The sequence below is a fragment of the Bubalus kerabau genome, chromosome 13 (assembly GCF_029407905.1).
Source record: "Bubalus kerabau isolate K-KA32 ecotype Philippines breed swamp buffalo chromosome 13, PCC_UOA_SB_1v2, whole genome shotgun sequence".
Lineage (NCBI taxonomy): Eukaryota > Metazoa > Chordata > Mammalia > Artiodactyla > Bovidae > Bubalus > Bubalus kerabau.
In genome coordinates this window covers 55,502,040-55,528,705 of record NC_073636.1, presented here as the reverse complement: position 1 = coordinate 55,528,705, position 26,666 = coordinate 55,502,040, and the positions used below count along the sequence as shown (strand labels likewise).

General features: G+C 50.1%; 1 protein-coding gene across 1 annotated transcript in view; it reads left to right on the top strand.

Moving 5' to 3' along the window:
- The window catches only part of OSBPL2 (oxysterol binding protein like 2), a 36,342-nt gene extending 9,676 nt beyond the window's left edge, over nt 1-26,666 (top strand). Inside the window, exons 2-14 of the mRNA XM_055544516.1 lie at nt 9,146-9,316; nt 12,499-12,643; nt 14,315-14,390; nt 14,539-14,673; nt 15,255-15,352; nt 17,687-17,869; nt 19,435-19,542; nt 20,306-20,395; nt 21,747-21,870; nt 23,127-23,255; nt 24,456-24,579; nt 25,126-25,216; nt 25,445-26,666. Of these exons, the coding sequence (XP_055400491.1) occupies nt 9,280-9,316; nt 12,499-12,643; nt 14,315-14,390; nt 14,539-14,673; nt 15,255-15,352; nt 17,687-17,869; nt 19,435-19,542; nt 20,306-20,395; nt 21,747-21,870; nt 23,127-23,255; nt 24,456-24,579; nt 25,126-25,216; nt 25,445-25,547 (1,443 nt within the window). The 5' untranslated portion in view covers nt 9,146-9,279 and the 3' untranslated portion in view covers nt 25,548-26,666. The remainder of the gene's footprint in view (nt 1-9,145; nt 9,317-12,498; nt 12,644-14,314; nt 14,391-14,538; nt 14,674-15,254; nt 15,353-17,686; nt 17,870-19,434; nt 19,543-20,305; nt 20,396-21,746; nt 21,871-23,126; nt 23,256-24,455; nt 24,580-25,125; nt 25,217-25,444) is intronic.

The following is a 26,666-nucleotide window of genomic DNA, read 5'->3' as shown; positions in this document are numbered from 1 at the left end:
TAAAAATTTTTTCATGAAGTCAGTTTGTCTAATTTCTCTTTGTCTCGGCCTTTGGTGCAGTTGCAGGACACCTGGGTTCGATCCCTGGGTTGGGAAGATCCCCTGGAGAAGGGAAAGGCTACCCACTCCAGTATATTCTGGCCTGGAGAATTCCATGAACTGTATTGTCCATGGTATCGCAAAGAGTCGGACATGACTGAGCCACTTTGACTTTCACCTTGGTGTCTTATCCAGTAAGTCATTGCCAAATCCAAATTTATGAAGGTTTTGCCCTATATCTTGCTCTTAAGAGTTTTTTAGTTTTAGAGCTTACATTTAGGTCCTTGATCCATTTTGAGTTAATTTTTGTATATGGTATAAGATAGGGTCCAACTTCATTTCCTTGCCTGTGGATATCCAGTTTCCCAGCACCGTTTGTTGAAAAGATAGTCCTTTCCTTCTTGAATGGTCTTGGCACACCTGCTTGTCGGAAGTCAATTGGCTGTGTATGTGAGGGTCTGTTCCTGGACTCTCTTCTTTTCCACTGGTCTCTGGGCTAGTGCCGCGCTGTTTTGATTACTGTAGTTTTGTAGTAAGTTGTGAAATCAGGAAGTGTGGTCTTCTGGCTTTGTTCTCCTTTCTTCAGTTTGTTTTGGCTATTAAAGGTCACTTGACATTCCATATGAGTTTTAGAATGGATTCTTCTGTCTCTGCAGAAAACATCCTTATTGCTTGATAGGGATTGTATTGAATCTATAGATTGATGTGAATTTTATCAACATCTTAATATTCAGTCATCCAGTCCATGAGCATGGGGTGTGTTTCCATTTGCTTACGTTGTTCATTTCTTCTGGCAGTGTTTTATAGTTTTCATTGTGTGGTCTTTAACCTCCTTGGTTAATTCCTGAGAACTTTATCCTTTTAGATGACATTGTAAAAGGAATTGTGTTGGGGATTCCCGTTTCAGACTGTTCACTGTAAGTGTGTAGAAATAACAACTGATTCTTCCACGTCGAGTTTGTATCCTGCTACCTTGCTCAATTAATTTATCCTAATAGTTTTTTTGGGTGTGTTTGTGAAATCTTTAGTGTTTTCTCTATATAAGATCGCATCATCTGCAAACATAATTTCACTTCTTCTTTTCCAATTTGGATGACTTTTATTTCTTTTTCTTGCCTAATTAATCGGCCTAGAACTTTCAGTACTGTGGTGACTAGAACTGGTGAAAGTGGGCATCAGTGGTCTCCTGATCTTAGAGGAAAAGCTTTCACCACGAGTGTGATATTCACTGTTGTTTTTTCATTTCTGGCCCTTATTATGTTCTCCTTCCATTGCAGTTTGTCAAGCATTTCCCATCATGAAAAGGTGTTGAATTTTACCAAATGATTTTTCTGCATCAGTTGGGATGATCATGTGGTTTTCCTCCCCCCCTTCATTCTATTAATGTGATATTTTACATCAATTGAGTTTCATGTATTGAATCATCCTTTTGTTCCAGGAGTAAATCCCATTTGGTCATGACACGTAATCCTCTTTAGTATGTTGCTAAATGTGTGTCAGTGTGTTCTATCTATTAGTATTATGTTGAGGACTTTTGCATCTGTGTTTGTAAGGGATATTGGTTTGTAGTTTTTTTTTTGGTAGGGTCTTTGCCTGATCACATAGATGGGGTTAGGAAGTGTCTGTTCTTCTTAATTTTTGGGAAAGTTTGAGAAGAATTCATATTAGTTCATTTTTAAATGTTTTGTAGAATTCACCAGTGAAGTTGTCAGATCCAGGGTTTTTCGTTGGGAGATTTTTGATTACTGATTGCCCTGCTCAGATTCTCTGTTTGATTTAGGCTTAGTACTTTTTGTGTTTCTAGGAATTTGTCATTTTGTCTAGGTTATCCAGTTTTGCAGGGTTCATAGCCCTTTCTTATAATCCTTTTGTTTCTGTAGAATGAGTAATGTCCCCATTGTAATTTATGATTTTCGATTTTTAAGTATTCTTTTTTATTGGTCCATCTGACTGAAGATTAATCGATTCTGTTGATCTTTTCAAAGAACTGACTTCTGGTTTCACTGATTTCCTGTTTTCCTATTCTTATTATTTCCTTCCTCCTGCTAGCTTTGGCACGTGTTTGTTGCTCTTCTCCATGCTTAAGTTGTGAGGTTAGGTTGTTGATTTGATGCCTTATTTTTAGTGTAAGTGTTGGCAGCTGTAAAATTTCCGCTTAGCTCTACTGTCGCCGCACTCCGCAAACTGTGGTGTGTTGTGTTTTCATTTTCCTTTGTTTATAAGGATCCTACTTTTCCCCTGTAGCTTTTTTCTCTGATCTGTTGGTTGTTTAAGATAGTTTTTCATTTTGTTTTGGCAGTGCCGGGCAGCTTGTGGGATCTTAGTTCCCTGACCAGAGATTGAACTCAGGCCACTGAGAGTGAAAGCTGAATCCTAACCACTGGACCACCAGGGAATTCCTAAGAGAATGTTACTTAATTTCCAAACTTTGTGAATTTTCTAGTTTTCCTTCTGTTAGTGATTTCTAACTCATTCTTTTATAGTCAGAGAAGATGCTTTGTATGATACAGATCATTTAAAATCTACTGAGACATAGCCTGTAGCCTAACATATGGTCTGTCCTGGAGAACGTCCCACGTGCACTTGAGAAGGTGTGTCCTGTTGTTGGGTGGAGTGTTCTGGATACATCTGTTAGATCTAATTGGTTGATGGTGTTGTTCAAGTCGTCTGTTTCTTATCTTCCATCTGGTTGATGCTTGCTAATGTATTTTTAAATTACTAAATAAAATTTATATTATTTTGGACAATTTAAATTCAGAATTGACATTTAACTGCAAAAGTAGCTTTAGAATTTTCAAATTATTGGTGAGCTTTTCTTTCTTCGTGAAGATTGCATCTATGTTGCCTTGCTCATTTTTGAGCAGAGAAGTAACACACAGTTTGACTCTTTAGTGAGTCGACCTTGGAGATGAACCACCAGGTCCCTAAGCCAGCCACTTATTCCTCAGTGACTAGGTCTGTTTTTCTAAGAAAATGTAAAGATGGGTTTGTAAGACTTGAGTGTGGGTATTCGTATATGTGGTGGTGGACAGTCTGCATTTGGAGCCGGGTCCTGGGAGCACGGGGCAGCACTCTGGGGGTGGGCACCTTGAAGAGAGGTGAGGGGCTCTGTGGAGGGGCAGGCACCTTGTGGGGACCTGAAAGCCGTGGGGCACCCTGGCTGTCCCTTGACAGGACCTGGAGGGAATGCTCACTGTGGGGCTTGAGGAGGGGCTGCAGAGGGAGCCCCTGGAGGCCCACAGAGATGTCCAGCACAAGCTTACTTTTCTGCGTTTTTCTCTGGACTTAGAAAAGGAAGCAGCTGGTTTGGAAAAAGAGTCCTTTCCTGAAACCCTGTCTTCTGTGAGGCCCAGCAGACACATTGGAGAGGAGGCTTTCTGCTCGCCGCCCACCTTAGGGTCCCTCCATGAGTGTGGGCTGGGTCAGGGGCCAGGACCACCTTAGGGTCAGAGGCCACTCAGCAGGGGACTGAGTATGGAGGGTCCCACAGCCATAACGCTTCTGAGAAGAGGTCAGGTGGGCAGCCAAATGGAGGTGGGACCAAGGATGCCCTGCCCCCATGCCCCTGGGGCCCCACTCTTCCTGCCCCTGGTCCCCCCCAAACTCAGGAGAGGCCTTCCTTGGGGGCTGTCCCTCCCAGGCATGCCCTCTGTCCTGAAGGAGGTAGATCACTGCCGTCTTATGTTGACCCCATGGTGGTGGCTGGTTTCTCCTGGCACAGTGAAGACCATACAAGGTGTGTGGCTTTTAGAACGACTCCCCCGGCATGGCCTGGATGCTGGGCGGGATTAACTGTGCACCTGCGGGTGTGTGCAGGTCTGAGGCGGCTGCGAGGCTTCTGGCCTTGACTCGTGGCGCCTCCTGTATGGGGCTCGGGTACCTGGTGGTGGTTGGACCACCGATCTGCGTGGCAGGGTCACAGGGCTGCGGCCATGTCACAGTCCCAGCTTTTGGCTCAGCTTCTGTCTTCAGTGTTTGTCCAGCCTGACATCTTACTTTAAGCCTGACCTTCATTTTAAAGACTTTCCATGAGTTTTGATTGATTTACTTTTAACATTGGGACTTTTGTTATGGGCAAGGAAGCATATAAAAAGAAAATACCATGGCTTTGAACATGCCTTCTATTATGGGAGATATTAAAGGTACAGAGAAACAGGCAGCACAGTGCCATGGTCCCCTGTGAGCCTGTCTCCATACCCAGCAGTTCACCAGCTCCTGGCCCATCTCATCCCCTTAACCACCCTGCCCTCTCCCCGAGTCATTTTGAAGAAACTCCCAGATGTGCTGTCGTTCTATCCAATATGTTTCAGTGCATAGCTCTAAAAAATAAGAGCAGTTTAAAAGATACAGTTATGATATGTGTGCCTTTAAGTATCTTTTGGGGGTGTGAAGAAGCTGAAGTTGAATGGTTCTATGAAGACCTACAAGACCTTTTAGAACTGACACCCAAAAAAGATATCCTTTTCATTATAGGAGACTGGAATGCAAAAGTAAGAAGTCAAGAAACACCTGGAGTAACAGGCAAATTTGGCCTTGGAGTACAGAATGAAGCAGGGCAAAGGCTAATCGAGTTTTGCCTAGAGAACGCACTGGTCATAGCAAACACCCTCTTCCAACAACACAAGAGAAAACTCTACACATGGACATCACCAGATGGCCAACACTGAAATCAGATTGATTATATTCTTTGCAGCCAAAGATGGAGAAGCTCTATACAGTCAGCAAAAACAAGACTGGGAGCTGACTGTGGCTCAGATCATGAACTCCTTATTGCCAAATTCAGACTTAAATTGAAGAAAGTGGGGAAAACCACTAGACCATTCAGGTATGACCTAAATCAAATCCCTTATGATTACAGTGGAAGTGAGAAATAGATTTAAGGGACTAGATCTGATAGACAGAGTGCCTGATGAACTATGGACAGAGATTCGTGACATTGTACAGGAGACAGGGATCAAGACCATCCCCAAGAAAAAGAAATGCAAAAAGGCAAAATGGCTGTCTGAGAACGCCTTACAAATAGCTGTGAAAAGAAGAGAAGCATAAAGCAAAGGAGAAAAGGGAAGATATACCCATTTGAATGCAGAGTTCCAAAGAATAGCAAGGAGAGATAAGAAAGCCTTCCTCGGCAATCAGTGCAAAGAAATAGAGGAAAATAATAGAATGGGAAAGACTAGCGATCTCTTCAAGAAAATTAGAGATACTAAGGGAACATTTCATGCAAAGATGGGCTCGATAAAGAACAGAAATGGTATGGACCTAACAGAAGCAGAAGATATTAAGAAGAGGTGGCAAGAACACACAGAAGAACTGTACAAAAAAGATCTTCACGACCCAGATAATCACGATGGTGTGATCACTCACCTAGAACCAGACATCCTGGAATGTGAAGTCAAGTGGGCCTTATGAAGCATCACTACAAAGCTAGTGGAGGTGATGGAATTCCAGTTGAACTATTTCAAACCCTAAAAGATGATGCTGTGAAAGTGCTGCACTCAATATGCCAGCAAATTTGGAAAACTCAGCAGTGGGCACAGGACTGAAAAAGGTCAGTTTTCATTCCAATCCCATAGAAAGGCAATGCCAAAGAATGCTCAAACTACTGCACAATTGCACTCATCTCACATGCTAGCAAAATAATGCTCAAAATTCTCCAAAGCTTCAGCAATACGTGAACCGTGAACTTCCAGATGTTCAGACTGGTTTCAGAAAAGGCAGAGGAACCAGAGATCAAATTGCCAACATCCCCTGGATCATGGAAAAAGCAAGAGAGTTCCAGAAAAACATCTATTTCTGCTTTATTGACTATGCCAAAACCTTTGACCGTGTGGATCACAATAAACTGTGGAAAATTATGAAAGAGATGGGAATAGCAGACCACCTGACCTGCCTCTTGAGAAATTTGTATGCAGGTCAGGAAGCAACAGTTAGAACTGGACATGGAACAACAGACTGGTTCCAAATAGGAAAAGGAGTACATCAAGGCTGTATATTGTCACTGTGCTTATTTAACTTCTATGCAGAGTACATCATGAGAAACGCTGGGCTGGATGAAGCACAAGCTGGAATCAAGATTGCTGGGAGAGATTTCAGTAACCTCAGATATGCAGATGACACTACCCTTATGACAGAAAGTGAAGAAGAACTAAAGAGCCTCTTGATGAAAGTGAAAGAGGAGAGTGAAAAAGTTGCCTTAAAGCTCAACATTCAGAAAACTAAGATCATGGCATCCGGTCCCATCACTTCATGGCAAATAGATGGGGAAATAGTGGAAACAGTGGCTGACTTTATTTTTGGGGCTCCAGAATCACTGCATATGGTGACTGCAGCCATGAAATTAAAGACACTTAGCGCTCCTTGGAAGGAAAGTTATGACCAACCTAGACAGAATATTCAAAAGCAATTACTTTGCCAACAAAGGTCCGTCTGCTAACTGCTAAGTCACTTCAGTCGTGTCTGACTCTGTGCGACCCCACAGACAGAAGCCCACCAGGCTCCCCCGTCCTTGGGATTCCCCAGGCAAGAACACTGGAGTGGGTTGCCATTTCCTTCTCCAATGCATGAAAGTGAAGAGTGAAAGTGAAGTCGCTCAGTCGTGTCCGACTCCTAGTGACCCCATGGACTGCAGCCTACCAGGCTCCTCCGTCCATGGGATTTTCCAGGCAAGAGTACTGGAGTGGGGTGCCATTGCCTTCTCCAAAGGTCTGTCTAGTCAAGGCTTATGTTTTTCCAGTAGTCATGTATGGATGTGAGAGTTGGACTGTAAAGAAAGCAGAGCGTCGAAGAATTGATGCTTTTGAACTGTGGTGTTGGAGAAGACTCTTGAGAGTCCCTTGGACTGCAAGGAGATCCAACCAGTCCATCCTCAAGGAGATTAGTCCTGGGTGTTCATTGGAAGGACTGATGTTGAAGCTGAAACTCCAATACTTTGGCCACCTGATGTGAAGAGTTAACTCATTTGAAAAGACCCTGATTCCGGGAAAGATTGAGGGCAGGTGGACAAGGGGACGACAGAGGATGAGATGGCTGGTTGGCATCACTGACTCAATGGACATGGGTTTGGGTAGACTCTGGGAGTTGGTGATGGGCAGCGAGGCCTGGCATGCTGCAGTCCATGGGATCGCAAAGAGTCGGACATGACTGAGCGACTAAACTGAACTAGGGGGTGTAATTAACATACAGTAACTTGCAGGTATTTATTTATTTTTATTTTTGGCCACACTGCACAGCTTGCAGAGTCTTAGTTCCTCCAGCAGGGATCAAAGCCACACCCTCAGCCATGCAAGCGTGGAGTTGTAACCACTGGACCACTAGGAGTTCCCTAAATTGCACATATTGAAAGCGTACAATGAGTTCTGACGTCTGTCTGTACCCATGAAACTGTCATCTCACTTGAAATAGGGAAGGGTCCCTTTACCTGCCACCTTATGTGTGTGTGATTTATTGGTTGGAGAAGCTGGGTTTCATCCTGTATACTTGCCCAGGGTCTGGATTTTGCCCACAGTGTCCCTTTGGTGGAGTTTGGCATGTTCCTGTCTTCTCTGTGTTCCTTAGGTTGGTAGTTAAGGTTGGAGGAGGGTCCGTTCTCTTAGCAGGACCCCTGAGGAGGAGGCAGGTAGTGCATGTGGTTCTGTGATGGCACGGCCATGGGTGGCCAGCACTCAGACATGGGAATTCGTCAGGGTTGCACACAGAATGGACATAGCCCAGTCCTTCATGGATCAGCAGGAACGCCTCTAAAAAGTGGGACAGAGAGCCTGCACAGGAAGGCAACTCAAAGGCTTGATGCTTTCCTGCATGTCCTAGTTTTCAGAAGAACGTGTTGGCGTCATCCATCCAGTGGTGGCCAGTCGATTTCTTTTTCAGCATCTCAGAGAACCCGGGGACTTCACTGTGTGAGGTGAGAGGTGACTACCCTGGCTGTTCTCAGGGCTCACAGGAACCTGCTGATGCAGTGGAGCCTCTGCAGGTTCTTCTGAGCCTTTCGACCTGACTCAAGTAGTCTTGCCAGCTTCCTGCTGCCTCTAGAGGAACCCCAGTTCTGGGCTCAGCCATTTCTCCTCCAGGGAACCCTGGTTCCGCTTCGTGGCTTCTGGAGCCTGAGTGTGATTGGGCCTGTCACATCAGAGAAGAGTCAGAAGTGAGCAATAACTTTTCTAATTTGCCAAAAGGAAAACAGAACCAGCATGGGTGACTGAGTGAGGCTTTGAATAGGTGTTTCCTGAAGCTGCCTGGGTGTGGTTCTGCCTGTAGGTTAGAAAGGTGGGGAAGGAAAGGAAACTGATGAAAGAGCTTCTTGTGGGGAGGAAGGAGGGAAAACCCAACCGCAGTTGGTTGTATGACATAGACGCTCACCTGTGCTCAGGACAGAGCCCAAGATGAATGCTTTGGAGGTGACACCAGGTGCCATGTGGCCGCTCCAAGGACTGGGGGACCACCTGTTCCTTTGGAACTGCTCTCAGAACTGGAGGGGAGCGCTCAGCCTCACACAGTGAATGAACCGTGGGTCTCTGCTGATTTTCCTAGAAGGTCAAATCTGTGGGGACAGTCTCTTGCCATTGATGAAACACTGTGCTTCATAAGGGAGAAGTTAATATGCATGAGTTCTAAAATATTGAGCTAATATAATTTTGAGAAAATTTAAGTTGATTATAGTTTATGCTGAGGACAGTGAACTTAAACAGCAGTCTTAATCCTCCAGAATTGAAAATTGGTTTCAGGTTGATGTGGAATAAATGTTTTAACAGAACTTTGCATTATTTATAACCACTTATTCCAGCTTCTGGTGAAGATATGCAGTGGCAAAGGTGTGTTGGGGCCTTGATGTGTGGATGCCTCACTTTCACTAATTGGCCTTTTGAACTGTCCACGTGACCCCAGATTAGTCATTTCAGTGGACAGTGGCTTTTAAAGTAACTTCAGATAGTGGTGCCCACTGAAGGACAGAGGTGTGACTGTTTCCTCTTGTGTGAGGTCATTCCTTTTACTTCTTTGCTCAGATGTAATCAAGATGAACTCAAGCATAGTGAATGGGTATTTTTAAATGTTTCTAAACTATATAACCTCTGAAAGCTAAATACACTAAAAAAAATTTTTTCCCCTGTAGGTCTCCAGTGCCTATTGGATTTTTACCTAAAAAAGTTCTCAGTGTGAGATTTCTTACACTGTCGATGTAGATTCAGTACAATGATTGAGTAGAGGACCCTCCAGATCAGGCGGTGGGCGCCTGGCTGCTGAAGGATGAACGGAGAGGAGGAGTTCTTCGATGCCGTCACAGGTGAGCGGAGGGGGTGCCAGCGCAGAGGCCAGGTCATGAGCGCGAAGCCCTCAGACCCCGGCCTCAGACATAGCCTGGGGACATGAGGATGGCCTGGGAGAGCCACGCGGAGAGAAGGGTGACGTGTTCCCAGGAAAAGCACTTGTCCTGGCCCAGATTTGGAGGAAAACATCCACTTTGGACCACAGGAGATAACATGAAAGAGCAACTGTGTGTTTCAATCTTTGAAAGGGTTGCCCTTGTCCTGTCTTATAACTATATCTTGTTTTGCACCACTTAAAGTCTACCAAGGAATAGTAGATTATCTGCTTCCACAGCAACTCTTGCTGTGTTAAAAGTTCAGTTCTAAAAAAAAAAAAAGTTCAGTTCTGTTTCGCTTTTCAAACACCATTGTGAACACAGGTACCCAGGCTAGTGGGGTGGAGCATGTGGTGGGGTGGGTGTTCTGTGTGTGTGTGAGTGATTGGGGTGGCAGGGGGTGGGGGGCAGGAGAGGCCAGGCTTGGTCAGGCCACATTTGCTTAGAGCAGCCCCTCCTCCTCCTGTCACCTCCTGAGGGAGCCCCAAACTCAAGTTCAAGATGTCCCCCCTGCCCTCCACCGACTTGTCAGCACTGGGAGCATCACTTTGCTTTTCTTGTGGTGGAGATGGACTTCAGGGGACTCTTCCGGTCCAGAGCCTGCTCTTGGATGTGGGGACATAGAAACAGCGGCTCTGAAATGTTACTGCTGCCAGGTTCTTCAGTGATAATCTCCCCAGTGCTGTCAGAGGGGCCCTATCATGGTTGGTGCTGAGAGTGTGGTGCCCAGCGCAACAGGAGGCTCTTGCCTGGTGGTGGTCGCTGTCCCCAGACACCTGTGCTGTCCCTGTCGGGACACCTGGAGCCCTGGCGGAGCCCTGCCCCATGCTGCCTGCGTTCATTGGCCATACTTCTCCCGAGGGAAGGGCTGGAGCAGTTGAGGGCCAGCAGCCTCAGGTGATCGACTTATTCTCGTCCGAAGCCCCAGGAGGAACTGGCATTGTGCTCCCCTCGCTATTCTCAAAGGCTGAACCACTGAGTCATCTCCTGAGATTTCATAGCTATTATGTTCTCTGTAGACATGTTTTCCTGGGAAGCATGTTGTCTGCTCAACCACCCGCTCATCAGTGATTGTTAGCAGCTGAATTCCACCTAGCGGCTGGTTGTCGGGGAATCACGCCCTCGGTCTGCCTGGCCCTGGCATAGGGACCACGTCTGAAACCTAAAGAGCCCGACCTCAGTGAGGCCCTCTCACCCAGGAGCCTCCTGGAGGCGCCCTGCTACTGGGACCAGTGTAACTGGCTCTCCTGAAGGGCTTTCCCTGGAGAGGCCCTGAGCTGTGGGGGTGCCACGTGTGTATGACTCCATCGCCGCCTCTCTGCACGGTGGGACCAGCCACAAGTCCCTGAGATGGAGGCAGAGGAAGCAGGTGTTTCGGTGAAACACCTTTGGTTTCACCGAACCAAACTGTCCTTTGGTTCCCAAACAAGCAACAGGAAGGTGAAAAATCTGAAGTCTCCCAATGCAATGAAATGCCCAGTGGGTACTTCCCTGTCTTAGAGTCAGTCTTACTTTGTGACTCTATTAAAACATATTTAAACCCAGCAGTTACTGAATGGATGACTTCAATGGGCAGTTATTCCCTCTAAGAATCAGTACCTTTCAATTTGAAAGGTTTTTAAATAAAGCACTAGAGAATATGTACAGATGAAGGGCTGTAAAAAATCAGACTGACCTGTCGAAGATGGGTATCTCTAAGTGATCAGATTATAGATGCTTTCAGCTTGCTCCTTGGCTGATCTGTATTTTCTCTTTGTGTAATAACAAGAAACGTTGTGTATTAAGTATTAAGATGATTAAGGTGTTATGGAGCATTGGCTTCACCAGAGACAAGACTTCAGGCACTTGTGAGGGAGAAGCTGCTTTGTTTTCTGGGGCCCACCCCAGGGCTGTGATCTAAACGAACTTTCTACTTAATGGTGGCCTAGATTCTCGGCCCTGAGGGATGCAGGGATACCTGTGCGCTCAGCAACCCTAAGCTGGGACCGTTTCAGGCTATGTTAGACCCACGTTTATGCTGGGGATCAACAGGTGTCACTTTGGGGATGGTTAGCAAAAACTAGAGGTGACAGGCTATTTCAGAAGGTATTGATTATTTTTAATTATATCCTTTCAAATTTATTGTGTCATCGGTTTCAATGCTGCTACATTTTGTGGATCTGTCAATAGAGAAGAATGTGAAAGAAGGTATTTTTGCATTTTCTCAAGGAAGCTTATCAGTAGCAAGGTGGTTTATGTTTTGTGTGTAGCAGCAGCCACCCAGGTCTTTCACGCTGGGCCCCACTTTCCACTCAGAAATGAGGGGCTGTTACGGGAGCCCACCCTATGTTCCTCGTGGGCTCATTGCTGGGGGTCAGCGGTCAGGAGCCCCTGCTCCAGCTGGAATGATTCACCTGGCAGCCACAGCTCCCTCCAGGCTTGCCCTGGAGCAAAAGGAAACACACTTCCCTTGTCCCTGGTCACTGGTCACTTCGGAAAAGCCTTCCCAGTGGAGAAGACCCAGGGGTCTGCCCAGGGTTGTGACCTTCTTCCTCAGGGACTGGACGGGCCAGGAGATGGCTGCCTGTGTTTCGCATTAGTCCTCATGGGTAATTTTCCCTGTTTTCTGTATACCGTGTACTCTCTGGGTTCACATCCATCATCCATAGGTTGGGTTATTGTTCGTAGGTTGGCTAGGTTCTGCCAATGCGGTGGCGCGGTGCTTGGTCTTAGAAATACTACAGCAGATATGTTTCAGAACATGACGCAGAGTTTGACCTCAAACATGGACAGAGGAGGAGGATGTTGTGGCCTGAGTTAGGTGTGACCACCCCGGAGGACATGAGTCATTGATGACCACGGGGGAAAACTGTCTTTGTCCCCTGGGGCCGCCCCACATGGAAAGGACCATGGAACGTGCAATGTGGGTGGCAGGGTGGGGTCCTCCTTGGGGAGCCCCCGGGAGCAGTCCTTTTTTTCCACCTCCATCTGCAGCTCTTGGCGAGTGGAGTTAATAACTCTGACTGTGTCCATTAGAAACACTTTAGAGCTTCAGGTTTTCTGCTTTCAGTGAGAATCCTCAGAGGTGAAGTCCTGCCACCTCACCCTCTGCTTGTCTCACACAGGCTTTGACTCTGATAACTCTTCCGGGGAATTTTCAGAGGCGAATCAGAGACTCACTGGCGTGATTCATGTGGACACCAGCAAAAGTAATGGGATTGGAAAAGTTGGGGACGGGCCTCCTCAGGAGAATGGGATTCAGAAGCACAGGTAGGTTGTCCTGTGGGTACATCTTAGTGTCTCCCAGCACACCTGTACTCATTCGCCCCAGATACGCTGCGGATGCAGGTTGTGAGCTGAGAACGTCCTGTCCAGTGTCGCTGGGCAGATTGAGGGCCTGTTCAGCCAGCCTCTGGGTGGCCCCTGCAGATCAGTGACGGTGCTTCCTCAACTTGACTCCCATCCGTAAGCTGACGGGGCGGCTGTGCCTGCTCCGGGTTGCAGGACTGAGCTCCAGGGGGCCCTGGTGTTTGCACACAGCCTGCCCTCACTGTTACCAGACCATCCTGCTGGCTTCATGCAGATCTGCCTGCACTCTTTCCACACACTGACCTCTGACCCTGAGAGTTTCTGAGGGTTGTTTGGTGCAGCGAGACCACATTCCGTTCTCTCTCCACCACCACTGGGTTCTCATGTGAGCAGACTCCAGTGACACTGCCCCAAGTTCACCAATAGAAGGGAGGACTCAAGTGGGACAGACAGGAAGCAGGTGGAGCCCCTTGGGATGGTGGCAGTGGCCTCTGTCCACCCAGGGAGCCCACCTTCACCCCAGCCTCTGCCCTGCACTGGACCCAGCGGGACCCTGAGCTGCCAGAGCACCTCCTGCCTGCTCTCATGGCCTGGGCTCAGTCATCAGCCCCCTCATCCCCTATACCCCGAAATCTGGCTCAAGCTGGCCCTAGTGCCACACCCCCGCCCCTTCCTCCCATATCCGTCCTCCAGCCTGACTTGCTGGTCTCTGGAGATGTGTCTTGGATGCCTTCAGCTTTGCCAGCTCCTGTGTTCCGGCCTGTCCCTCCTACACTGGGCCTCCTGTGGGCACCTCCTGTGCCTGCTTCTTGCCCAGATTTCACCATTTCTGGACAGGTCCGATCCTGTACCTCCCCCTTCTTAAGCTCCCAGGCGGTGGACACGGCCCTGAGTGAGGGCGCAGCAGCTCTTCTCTCTCCAGTGTGTTAGTTTGGACCATGAACCGTAAGGGTCTCCTCTAAGGATGACCCCGGCACCTGTGCCTCTCTCTGGGGGCAGCCCTGCCCATGGTCAGAGGTCCCAGCCTTGTGGGGTCCTTGGTGCCCTGGCTTTTCCCTTGTTAGGGCTCTGTCTGCTCTGTGCCCTGGGCCTGGGCTGCCTCCTCCTCCATCTCGTCAGCTCCTGCTCTCACTCCTGTCTGTATGCAGGGCCATCCTTGGGCTTTGCCCTCCTCCTCGTGGCCCCTCACAGCTGGGGCCTGTCATGTCATGGCCACGCAGGACCTCAGGAAAGACAAGCACAGGCTTCAGAGGGGTTTAAGAGCCGGTTTCTGAGATGTTTTCTGAGTGGGACTCATTCTTGTCTGACCTCTGTCCATGGTCCTGCAGCTGCTCCTGGCTGCTGGCGCCCGGCTGCCCTGGGGTGGGGGTGCGGCAACCTGACTCCCCAGCTCCATGGGGGAAGGTCGTCCATGTGGCCATGATCATTTCCCAGGAGGCCCTCCAATATTCGGTGCAGAAAGCTTTCTCTGGGACTTCTGCAGCAGTCTGGTCCTTTTTTCCTCCACTGGCGAGCCAGCATAGAGAAACACTAATGCTTAGAAAAGGTGAAAGACAAGGGCCACTGAGCAGAGCCATCCATTGTGACTCACATTGTTGAAACACACGTGTTGCTCTGGTTGCTCCTCTGCAGGACATCTCTGCCTGCCCCAATGTTTACCAGAAGCGACTTCAGCGTGTGGAGCATATTGAAGAAGTGCATCGGCTTGGTGAGTTCAGAGAGCCAGACTTCCCACGGGGCCTCCACCATCTTGTCCGGCGCAGGCGGCTGTGACTCCAAGAAGCGGTGCTCGGAGGAGGGGCGGGTGTGGGGAGAGCCTGCTGCTAATGGAGCGGGTCCTCTCCGGCCCCTCCTAGGAGTTATCCAAGATCACGATGCCCATAGCCTTCAATGAGCCCCTGAGTTTCCTGCAGCGGATTACAGAGTACATGGAACATGTGTACCTAATTCACAGAGCCTCCCGCCAGCCCCAGTCCCTGGAAAGGATGCAGGTGGGTGGCAAGCTCACTTCGGGGGGCACCTGGCACTGTGCTTGGTTGCATGCAGACCATAGCAGTTAAGAATGTGACTTAATCTGACTGGCCACGTGGGGGCAGGGACCTTGGCCCTCAGCAGTGGGATGTCTGGGAGCGGGGCCGCAGCAGCTCACACTGACTTTGGGGAGCTGTCCTGCCCAACGGCCTAGGCATTTGCCACAGGCACATTCTCCATGGGTTTGGTCTTGGCCTCCTGTGGGTTGGGCCTGCGGGGCTGCAGGGGGATGTGTGGCTGGCAGTTGGCCCCTCTTGGGTCCTTTCAGCACCACCGTCCCATGCGAGTGTGTACACATGTGTGATAGACGGCCTGCAGGGCAGGCTCAACTGGGGTGGGAGAAGGCAGAGTTCCTGCTTTCTGTGGCTTTGAGGAAGTGGTGGGTGATAAACAGCATTTCCCCGGAAGTTCTGTGGTTTCACACGCGTTACCAGCGGGAGACTGAGAAGTCACCCCAAGCGCGTGTCTGGGCGCCACCCCAGCCCTTGGCTCACACGTCCTCATGGTCGCCACCCCCTCACCGGCCTGTGGTTGCTTCCAGTCTGTGGCGGCCTTCGCGGTTTCAGCTGTGGCTTCCCAGTGGGAGAGGACCGGCAAGCCCTTCAACCCGCTCCTGGGGGAGACGTATGAGCTCATCAGGTAAGCAGATGGGGCCCTCGTGGTGTCTTGGGCGCAGGACTCTGGTGACGGATGAGGAGGGTCCTTGTGCAGCATGGATGTCTCCAGGCGGCTGAATTGAGGGGCTTCCTGTGGGTGGAAAAATGGTTCACTTTAGAGAGGTGTTGTGTTAATGGCAAAACAGAACCCTGGTGAGAAACCGAATTGAAAACCGAAGACTGCGTTAGGTTCAGGAATGGAGAGGGGATGGCCAGAATGTGTGGTTTAGGCTCAGGACCTAACCTAAACGTGTAGGTTAGGTTCAGGAGCAGAGAGGGGATGGCAGGGTGTAGGGCTGCTGGGTGCGTGTGTGTGTGGGCGTGTCTGCGTGGCCTACTGTAATTTGCAGCATCTTTATAAAACAGTGGTGTATTGTGTGACTAATCTTGGATTCAAAGAACCACAACTTCTGGCTGTAGTTCTTGGGTCCTTCTGTGCATATGTGTTGTTAATGGTTGAGTCTTTGCTGTGGTGAGTAGATGATGCTGGGGTGTGGGGATGCTAGGCGGCTGAGAATGGGCCCTTCAGATGTGTCAGAGTTTACAGTGTGTGCGGAGGTGTGCGTGTCAGCACTGCTTTCAGCCCGTCCGGGGAGGAGTTGTCATCTTAGTGATGCAGGCAGCCTGCACGTGCATCTCTTCCCAGGTGGGGAGGCAGCATTCATGCCAGTTTCAGATTCCACCTTCTCTGGCTCGTCCTGGATGGCTCAGCCGCGGCCCCTCTGCACACAGGGTCTGTGTGGGGGTCCTCCTGGGTTTTAGTGTGCTTTAGAGGCTGGCTGGCACTGGGTGCTGGAGGACCCCTTCTCCACATGTCATTTTCTTCGAGAAAGCCAGATGAGTTAGGAGAAAGCATGCTGTGTGCTGCCAGGGGCCTTGTAAACGACAGGAGTGCAGCAGGTGGTCTGGGGTTGTGGCAGGTCACAGCAAGAGGGACCATAGGCACAGCCTTCTCCTTTGAGAAACAGGGAAGTTGAAGCCCAGGCAGGGGAAGGCTGGCCTGAGGGTCAGTCTCAGGGGAACACTTGTATCTGGAATTCGTGGAGATGTTCCTTAGATATTCCTCTTGAGCAAGAGCTTCCTCCCTCTGGTCAGCATACTCTAGTCCAGTATTCGAGATTCTGCCCTTATGTAGCTGTTAGATAGTTTTCAGCATTTGTGCATAATAAGAGCATCATTGAAATACCAGAAATGAGAAATCAAAGCACAGTACATTAAGAGTCCAGACAACAGAAAGCAAGCAGGGGGTTAAAAGCATGCAAGCCCTCCAAGGCGCTGAGTATAGCGACAGCCCAGCGTCGGTCTCTTTCAGAGCATAGTTCAGCTGAACCAGCCTCATGGACTGGTAGGGAACACTGACACACTCTCTACACTTGTGTCAGGCTGCAACTTCCCAGTCACACTTCCGGAGTCTGCCGTGTGCCACGCGTGTTAGACAGCCATCTTCCTATTTGGGCAATGTAACTAAACTGGCCACTCACCAGTATCGTTTTGTCCCTAGAGCTTGCTCATGGATAACTAAAAATAACACTTTTCTGTTCTTAGACAAGTATTCATTTTGTAAATTACATACCTTGGTAGGCAACCTTTTAAAATCTAATTTTTCAACTTTCCTTCCTCTGTAATGATTGGAAATTCTGATTCCAGTTAAGTTAGTAATTATGTGGTTGAGCTTTTATAATTTTTAATGACTATAGCTGTAGGTGTATTCAGAGTTCTGGAACAATTAAAAACTGACATTTTTATTGAAAAAGAGAGTGTACTAAAAATCCTATTTCTTGGCCAGGAATATCTTGGGGCATAAGACATTTCATCACAGACATCCTGGGAGCCTTGAAAGGAGGCTGGACAGCCCTCCTCTGGGTTTACTGGGCAGCGGGCGTCCCTGGAGAGCTCAGGTGACAGTTTGCTGTCAGGCCTCTGAGTCGCTGGTCCTAAGAGCACCAGGGTGGGCAGGGGGTCAGGGCAGGAGGCCTCTCCGCACAGTTGCTTGTTTTGCGTGTTGATGATGGCCCCGGGGGCACAGTGTGTATGTGTGTGTGTGTGTGGTCAGCATTAGGCCAAGTGTGACATTGGAGAGCCGTGTTGGATGTTTCTGCCACATGTGACAGCATGTGTGGTCCCCTTATCCCAGCACCCCTCCCAAATGTGGGGGTCAGGGGCTCTGTGGGTCCTCCATCCCACATGCAGGTGCTGAGCTGTGGCCTTCCCTGGGGAAGGGGGTGCTGAGCCAACTTTATGGGCTTTGCTGTCACTCACAAGGTCCTTGGGCTGTCTCTCCCACCCCTTCCTTTCTTTTCCTCATTTTTGCTTCCAGGGAAGACTTAGGGTTCAGATTCATATCCGAGCAGGTCAGCCACCACCCCCCGATCAGTGCGTTCTACTCGGAGGGCCTCCACCAGGACTTCCTGTTTCATGGCTCCATCTATCCGAAGCTCAAGTTCTGGGGGAAGAGCGTGGAAGCAGAGCCCCGCGGCACCATCACACTGGAGCTGCTCAAGTGAGTGGGGAGCTGTGCGGTGCAGGGGCCGTGGTGTTCTGCCAGGCAGGCAGCTTTGCAGTGCAGGACCCTCCTCCAGGGAGCCTGGAGGCCTCGTTGGGGTGGTGGTTCCTGGGGCAGGGGTGTGCTCCTTACAGGATTGGGTTGGGTCCTGTTTTTTCTCCCCTGGTCTCTGCAGTTCAGTCCCTGGTTGTGTTCGTCGTCCCCTGCTGTGTGACAGCCCAGCTCAGAGCCTGAAACAATCCTGTCCTCGCCTGGTATTGGGGGTGATGTGGGGGCTCTGTTGGGGTTCTGTGCTGGTGCAGCCGGGGTGCAGGCTGGATGAACCCCTGGACACAACCAGGCAGAGCCTCTGCTCCCGCACTCCCTTCCCTGGCCGCTGGCGGAGGCCAGGGTTGCTTGCTGCCCCCCTGCTCTGCACAGCTGTGCAGCCGGACACGGGCACCCCCCAGAGCGAGGGACCAAGGAGGGGTGCCCAAGGATAGACGTGTCCTTCATCACCTGACCTCAGAAGTGACCACAGCCTACGTGCACGTGCTGTGGTCACACAGACCAGCCGTGGTCGAGGGTCTGAACTCCAGGAGGGGAGGAGAATGGAGGGGCCGTCTTCAAGGATGCATGCATACCTTTAAATCTATTTAAATCCAGACATGCGCAATCTGACGTTGATCAAAGACCCTCCAGGCAGAAACCGAGTCTCTAGTAGCCGCCTGGCACTGCAAACCCATTGTGGACGGTCCAGGCCAAGGGGCACAGCCGGCTCCCTGAAGCACGAGCCTCGCTGCCTGCAGCTCCGTGGGAGCTTTGTATGGCATTTGTATTTCCTGTGAGCCCCACCTGGCCAGAGGAGCTTGGGCTCCCCAGTCTCCACCCCAGACCCCTGCATCTTGGGTCAGACCAGGGCAGCCCCTCCTGGTCACCTGCTCTTGGCTTTTAGGGGTGGGGCACCAGGACCTGCAGAGTTGCAAGCCCTGTCAATGAACACTTTTGGTTCCCAGGACATTCAAGAAGTTTCTAGTGTTCCTCGTGAAATGCTTGTGCCGTGGGCCGTTTTTTGCCCTCAGTTGTGGCTCTGACACAGCCTCCCTTGAGACATGGGTCTGGCCCTCTGCTCCCCACCCGTTTGTAAGGTTTCTTTACTCCTTGAGGAAGCCCACCTGGGGAACAAGAGGCCTGACTGATGGGAAAGGCATTTGCATCCCAGGACCCACCCCAGCCTCATGTCGGGGCCCAGAGGGCCAGGGCCCAGGCTCGCTAGGGACCTCGTGGTTCCCACAGGGCAGGGCGGAGATTGTAGGGGGGCTGTTCTGTTGACAACTTCACAGGAAACCTCTTGCCTTTGTTGCAGCCTTTTATTGCTGATTAACTTGTCTCCACGTTTAAATAGAAAGCTTTGTTGATACTACAAAGGACATTTCAAACGAATGCTAAAGACGTAGCCACTGATCGGGAGTTCAAAGCTGTGTGCTATGCCCTTCTGCGGCTTTCAGTCCATTATGGTGTGATTCTGTCTGGGACTTGGCTTCTGGGGTCACGCGGTGTCTCTGTTCTCTGGCGTATTTCAGACATAAGGAGGCATACACCTGGACCAACCCTACATGCTGTGTCCACAACGTGATTATCGGCAAGCTCTGGATAGAGCAGTATGGGACAGTGGAGATTTTAAACCACAGGTAACGGGCCCAATGCTGAGATGCTGAGAGTCAGGGTGGTGATGGGGCGCCCAGAGCACTGGCCGCTGGCGTTCAGCTGTGTATTCATGCCGCCCTCAGCTCCCCAAGGCCCTCCCTGGTCCCCAGTGCGCCCAGCTTCCAGATGGGCCATACTGGCCGCGAGACACCACACGTGCTGCAGTTGGATCTGATCCTGGCCGGCACTGGTCAAAGTCATCGTTAGTGCTCCGTGTTGTTTTTTCTGTGTTTTTAGTCACAATGGTTGATATAGTTTGAAGTTTTAAACTACACTCAAGAATGGTGTAATCTTCTGGTGAAAACAGTGACCACTGTCCAGTCCGTCAGGCCTTATTCCTGGAAGTTCATGGCTGGTTTGCTTTGTTTTTTAACAGCTTTGTTAAGATATAATTTACGTGTCATAAAATCCACCCATTTAAAGTAGACATGTAAATGACTTTTAGTAAATCTACCGGATTGTGTAACCGTCAGCACCAGGCAGTACTTGAAGCTTGCTGCCCCCTGGAAAGGTCCCTGGGCCGTCCATGCGGTCCTGATGCTGCCCCGCCCTGGGGAGCCCCTTGTACGAGCTCTTGCTTGCTCCCCGCTCTCCCCTGCTATCTCCCCATCTTCCCCTCACTCTTGGTCTTTCCCTCTGTATCTCCCCCTCCATCTCTCTCTCCTTCTCTCTCTCCCTACCCCCTCGATTCGCCTTTTCTGGACATTTCCCATCCACAACAGAAGCCTGTGTTTGTCTTCCCTGCAGGACTGGAGATAAGTGTGTGCTTCACTTTAAACCGTGTGGACTGTTTGGGAAAGAACTTCACAAAGTGGAGGGGTACATCCAAGACAAAAGGTAGGTCCCCGCGCAGATCGGGTCACAGGTGCCTAGTTGGTGCTTGCGTCTTCTGCAGAAGTCGTGGTTTTAGAATCTGACCTCATGTTTCGCGCTCTCTGCTGGGCTCAGTATGGTTGTCAGGCAAAACCCAAACACGCGTTTATGGGCATCCTTTTCCACATGATTTTTTTCGCTCCTGTTGGGAAATCTGGGACTTGTTCAAGTTTCTGTGAGCAGAGAAATGATCAGTAGTATTTTAACAAGTTTGGGGGATTCTTCCCCACTTTGGGTTAGTTACGCTATGTGTTGGGTGTCAGTTTCTCTCTCTTTTTTTTTCCATCAAGTAACTTGGACCACATAACAGCCATAAGATTCCTTTCAGCTCCTAAAATACGTACGTTTTCGGGTAGAAATAGTTCCTAGTGTAAAGCAGCGGGTGCTTTTGCTCTGTCCCACTCTGTTGGGTGTCAGATGTTCACCTGTTCAAATCCCTTAGACTTAGGACTCTGACCACTTCGCCCCTTGAAATCTTTTGGGACTTGGCGTGTGGCTTCATAGTACAGCAGTCCTGTTAGGGGGACTGGCATTGACCAGCCCTGTGGAGTCAGCCCAGAGAGAGACTGTGGTCAGCTGGCCCACAGACGTGGACACCCACCTGCACCAGCCCAGCTCCGAGTTTCTGGTTTTCCATCCCACATTGGACAGAGAGGACTTGGCCATGTGTCCCCGCTTGCCACCCTCCAGGCCCAGCCTCTGAGGCACAGGTGCCCTCCCAGCATGGCCCTCGGCTGCCAGCACAGCCTTCCAGGAGCACATGGTCAACTCCCTGCTCACCCAGGAAGATGCAGGAAAGGAGAACAAGGCACAGCATGCATTGTTCCTTGGGAATCAGGCAGAGCGCCCTCTCTGGAGGCAGTGGGCGGACAGTGATGGGGGTCTGACTCCAGGTTATGGAGCTGAAGAGGCAGTGGCAGCTGAATGTGGGGAGGGTTGTTTATAGGACATAGAGAAGGGGCTGTAGGACACATGGTACTTAAAGATGTAGTGTATTTAAAAAACGACAATCAGGCTCACAGGGTATTACGTTACACGCTTGTTCTCACCCCGTCTGCCTCCCGCAGCCCTTCAGGTTCTTGTACCCTTGATTTCTCTTTCCTGCTTTGGCAAAGGAGTGTGAAGAGTTAGTCTGAAAGCTGTGAGTGGTGATACGGAAATGGAGCTTTCCGTCTGCATGTTTGCACCAGCAGTATCCTAGGGTTTACAAGACTGACGATGAGGATTGATTCTGGGTCAGGTTAGGGGGCTGCATTTCTGGATGAACGGTTGATGATCACTGTTACTTGCTTTTAAAAATTCCCTTTCCCTCCAGCAAAAAGAAGCTCTTCATGATCTATGGCAAGTGGACAGAGTGCTTGTGGGGCATAGACCCTGTCGCATACGAGTCCTTCAGGAAGCAGGAGAGAAGAGGGGACTCCCTGCGGAAGACGAAACCGGTACGGGGCTGCCGTGGGGGAGTCCCCAGCAAGGGTGAGGGGCCTGGCCAGGCAGCGCCTTTGTGGTCCAGCAGGAGGGGATGGATTTCAGAATCTGTCTCTCCGAGCGAAGGTGCTTGTCCACCTGATTCTGGATGGCCAGGTGCTGGGGTGCCTCTACCCACCCCCTGCCTGGCAGAATCAGAGGGTGCCTCCATTTCCTTCTGGAGATTTCTTGATACCTCTCCTGTCCCTGCACCTTGTTAGCTGAGACCCAGTAGATAAGCAAGTGGATGTCCTTTCTGCATTTCTAGTTCTGAGTTCCAGGTGATAAAACCCAATACTGATTCTTAAGACTAGTTCTTCTTGAGCCTAAGACTAGAGGCAATAGTTCAAGAGAGGTGTCATGTTTTTCTAGATGATAGATTAGAATGTACCAAACCTGAGGTGTTCAATATCTGTTTAACAGAATATTCAACTTCTGCTGAGATTGTTATCGTTGCTTGTTTTGTTTTTGGCCAGGCCACTAGGCATGTGGCGTCTGGGAACTCAGTTCCCTGACCAGGGGTCACACCTGTGCCCCCTATAGGGGAGGCTCAGAGTCTTAGCCACTGGACTGCCTGGGACGTCCCTGTTGGTTTTTATGTTGTAATATTTCACAGATGCTATTAGACATCTTTTCTAAAAACACTCCTTTAAACTAAAAAAAGAAAAAAAGTAAAGTTCCATTTGAAGACCATAGAGCAGATGTTAAATCTGTTTGCTGACATGTTTAGTGTGTTTGCTTGGCTGTGTTGCCCCTCGGGGTGACGTCCCAAGGAGGGAGCATTTCGTGGGGGTGCAGACCGCTGCCCTGTGTCTTCACTTAGCTTCTGGCACCACACTGCGTAACCCGCTGGCGGGGAAGACTGCCAGGCTGTGCTTGTTGTAATTAAGTATCTCCCTCACAGCTAACTGAAAGCCACTCTTCTTCTCCAAGTCCCACTGCTTTTGAAAAGGAAGTAGCAGTTGTACTTTTCTATTGAGATGTGACCCCAAGTGAGGGCTTAGTCTAGAGACGCTGAGACACCCTGAAGTCACCATGTGCGCAGAAGGGCAGTGTTGGGGGAGAGGACCACTTGGGGGCGCCCTTGGCTGCCTGAGGAGGTGTCACCCCATCCAGTCACGCTCAGGAGGCCACATGGGCCCCCCTACCAGGAGCATGGTGCCTGCTGCCCTCTCGGGGGCTTGGGAGGGTCTGCCAGGGCTCCGGGGGCAGTGGGTGCTGTGTCTTTCAGGATGACGGCCCTGAGAAGGCTGATGGCGACGTGGCGGACACTGTGCCCGAGTCTCAGGAGACCGTGCAGGTCATTCCAGGCAGCAAGCTACTCTGGAGAGTCAATACCCGGCCCCCCAACTCCGCTCAGGTCTGTGCCCCCAGCCCTAGCCAGGCCCCCAGTCATCCTGTCACCCTCGGGGCTCCCTGCCCTCCGAGTCCTATGACCCCCACCCTCCAGCACTCAGCTCAGGCATCCACACACACCTCAGGACCTGGTTACACTGTGAACCCTCAGTGTCTACACCAGCTGTGTCTGACCGAAAGGGTTTCCAAACCAGTTTCGAGAGAGAATTTTTCTGACTTGTCAATTTTAGTCCTTAAATGCGTTTTGATATTTGTTTTGGAAAATTGTACTTACAATTTTGTTACCTATGGTAAAATTATTATATTACATACAGTAATGTTTATATAAAATAATTATATGATAAATACATAGTAAGTTTCATTTTACTATAATTTTATATTATTTATATATAAAATATATATACAGTGTATCATAGATTTTAAAAAAATTTTTGTTACATCCTTTAAGCAAAGCCACAGCCTGTGCAAAATAAAGGAAACAAACATTCAGTGATAAATAGATTATCTCAGCACAGCCACGACTGCAGTTTCAGTGGAATACAAATTATAAGATAATAGAGAAAAATCTGTTTAAAAATCATACACACACACACACACACACACACAGTAAAAACTAGAAATCATGTCCGTTTCTTTGGTTCAGTGAACATTTACTGGGTTGGAGTAGGTGGGTCCAGGTCCCTGGGAATAGAGCCCAAGGACAGATAGGCAAGGACCCCAGCCCCACACAGCAGAGCGACCTGTCTAATGGGCTGGAGGCGGGCCTCCTGAGGACACGGGTACATGAAGCAAGGACTAGGGAGCCAGGGCCATTGGCCGTAGGGCCGCATTTGGGCCAGGGAGCGGCCAGGATCCAATCTCCTCTCTTACTGTGCATGACATGGGGGACCGTGGGGTCATTTGAGGGACCAGGGGCCCCTCCAGCCACATGTGGAGATAGGCTTCAGGGCCAGAGCAGAAGTGGCCAGAGGGAGGCAAGTCCCCAGGTCTGGGTATCAGGAGGCGGCAGACCCCACCACAAAGGGGTTGAGATAGAGATTCTTCTCAGACCCCTGGGGCATGAGGAGACAGATGTGCAGGTCGGATGTCACAGTGAGAATCTGGGTGCCTCCTGTGGGGGTGGAGAGGATGAGCCCCCTAGGAGACCCAGGCAGGTGTGGAAAAGAGTATCATTTATAGTAACAACTCTGTGCCTGCCCCGCAGATGTACAACTTCACTAGCTTCACGGTGAGTCTCAATGAACTGGAGACGGGCATGGAGAAGATCCTGGCCCCCACCGACTGCCGGCTACGCCCCGACATCCGCGGCATGGAGAATGGCAACATGGGTGCGTGTTCGCGTTGGGGGCTGACTGGGCGCCCAGCCCTGGCCATGCGGGTGGTGCGGGGAAGGAACGTGTATCCCTGTTAACTGAACACACGTCACATCTTCTCGACGTACTTCGCAAACCATCTGTGGGCAAGAGTTGTAAAGTTTCTAGTTTGCTGCAGGCCACTTCTTTTATAAATAAAATAAGATTAAGTTACTAGAAAAATGAAATGAAAGAGAATATATACAAAATATTATACAAGTCCCCGATTTTCTTACTAGGTTCAACAGACAGTAAGGTTACATTTCAGAAGTTGTTATTTGAAAGTCTCTGGTGTGGAGGGTCCCCCCTGTGCCTGTCCTACCCCGCGGCCCCTCTGTGGGCCGCTGGCTGCCCTGGGGTCTGGGCCTGGCCATGGGCTTGGGTCTGGTTTCCCACACACTTACTGCCTATGGTTCCCACCTGGGGTTGGGTGGGGGGTGTGTGGGGTGTCCCTCATCCACTTTCTCAGCCTCACCTCTGCCTGTCACCCTGGTCCCTGACCTGCCCCGTGCTTGCACCTAGATCTGGCAAGCCAGGAGAAGGAGCGGCTGGAGGAGAAGCAGAGGGAGGCCCGGAGGGAGCGGGCCCGGGAGGAGGCTGAGTGGCAGACGCGGTGAGGCACCCGGCGGCCACGGGGATGGGGCGGGGGAGGCACAGACCCACCCACCTGGGGGCAGTGAGGAGGGGCTGAGCAGAAGCTACCCCGTGTCCCATGAGTCGGCGGCTTGCAGCCTGGGCTGCACATGAGATGACATGTAAGGTGACAGTGCTAATTGGAGGGGCCATGATCCCAAGTGGAGAAAAGTCCACTGGCCTCCTGACCACCTGCTCTGTGTCACAGGTGGTTTCACCGAGGCAGTAACCCGTACACTGGGACCCCCGACTGGCTGTACGCAGGGGGCTACTTCGAGCGGGATTTCTCAGGCTGCCCCGACATCTACTGAGAGGCCGGACTGGCCCCCAGACCTGGAGACCCGGAGGCTGGACTCCGTCAAGCGGCTGCTCTGAGCTTCCGCCACGGCAGAAACCAGCTTTTCTCATGACTGTTCATGGAGATCGCACCGTCCCTGGTTGAGGATTTAATTCTAATTAACTTTTGATTGCCAAACATTTTACTACTGTTGCAGCCTCTTCATAAAACTTCCCTTGGGATCATCATGTTTCCATTAAGGTTTGAGAAGGAACAGTCTTTGCAGTTCCCTTTATGTGACATGACAAGCTGGGCTGGCGTAGAGTACAGCACCCTCTTCATTACAAAAAGTTATAAATAAAGGAAGTAATGGGAAGGGTCCATATTCCTCTTCGTAATGCAGTGGCAAAGGGTTTCTGAAAGTATTTTAAAACTGAACCAGTAACAGGAAAAGATGGATCTTGAGAAAAGTCCCACCAGGAGCCTTATACAGGCCAGGAATTGCTTTCTAGATCACGGTAACACAGAAGTGGAGGTTTTCAAAGCAGCCGATTGAATGAAATGAAAAGTTGTCAGAGTTTGTATTTTTTATCAATCTTCAATAATGTAAAGATTACTTTGAAAATATTTAAGTTCAAACTACTTGAATAATACTTTACTGAAGAACAAGATAGGCATTAATCATCACTTTACACTGTCCAAAATGAAGCGTTACCATGACAACGAGGGTGGCCAGAAACTCTGACCGGTAGTTCCCAGATGGCTCCCAGCCCTCTGGTCCCTGGGGCTCCCCCTCGCTGCAGGCCATGCCCTCACACAGAGTGAGTCCTGCACGCACGACAGTCGACCTGTCCCTGCAGCACTCGTGTTCCTGTCATGCATGTGTGACCCGCCTCGGGGGTGTCCTCACCGCTGTGCGTGTCCACCTCCGCACACATCTACACCCTGTGACTGTTTACTTTCTGTAGAGGTGCCAACACCACTGGCCGTGGCAGAGCTCTTTGATTCGAAGACAATCTGCCGTGTGCACACATGCACAAGCGCATGCATGCACACACACGCAGCTGTACACAGTGTGGGTTCTCAGCAAGAGGGTGTCAGCATTGTGTGTCCTGGCTTCAAAACCACATTTGTAATTAAAACACTTTTAAAA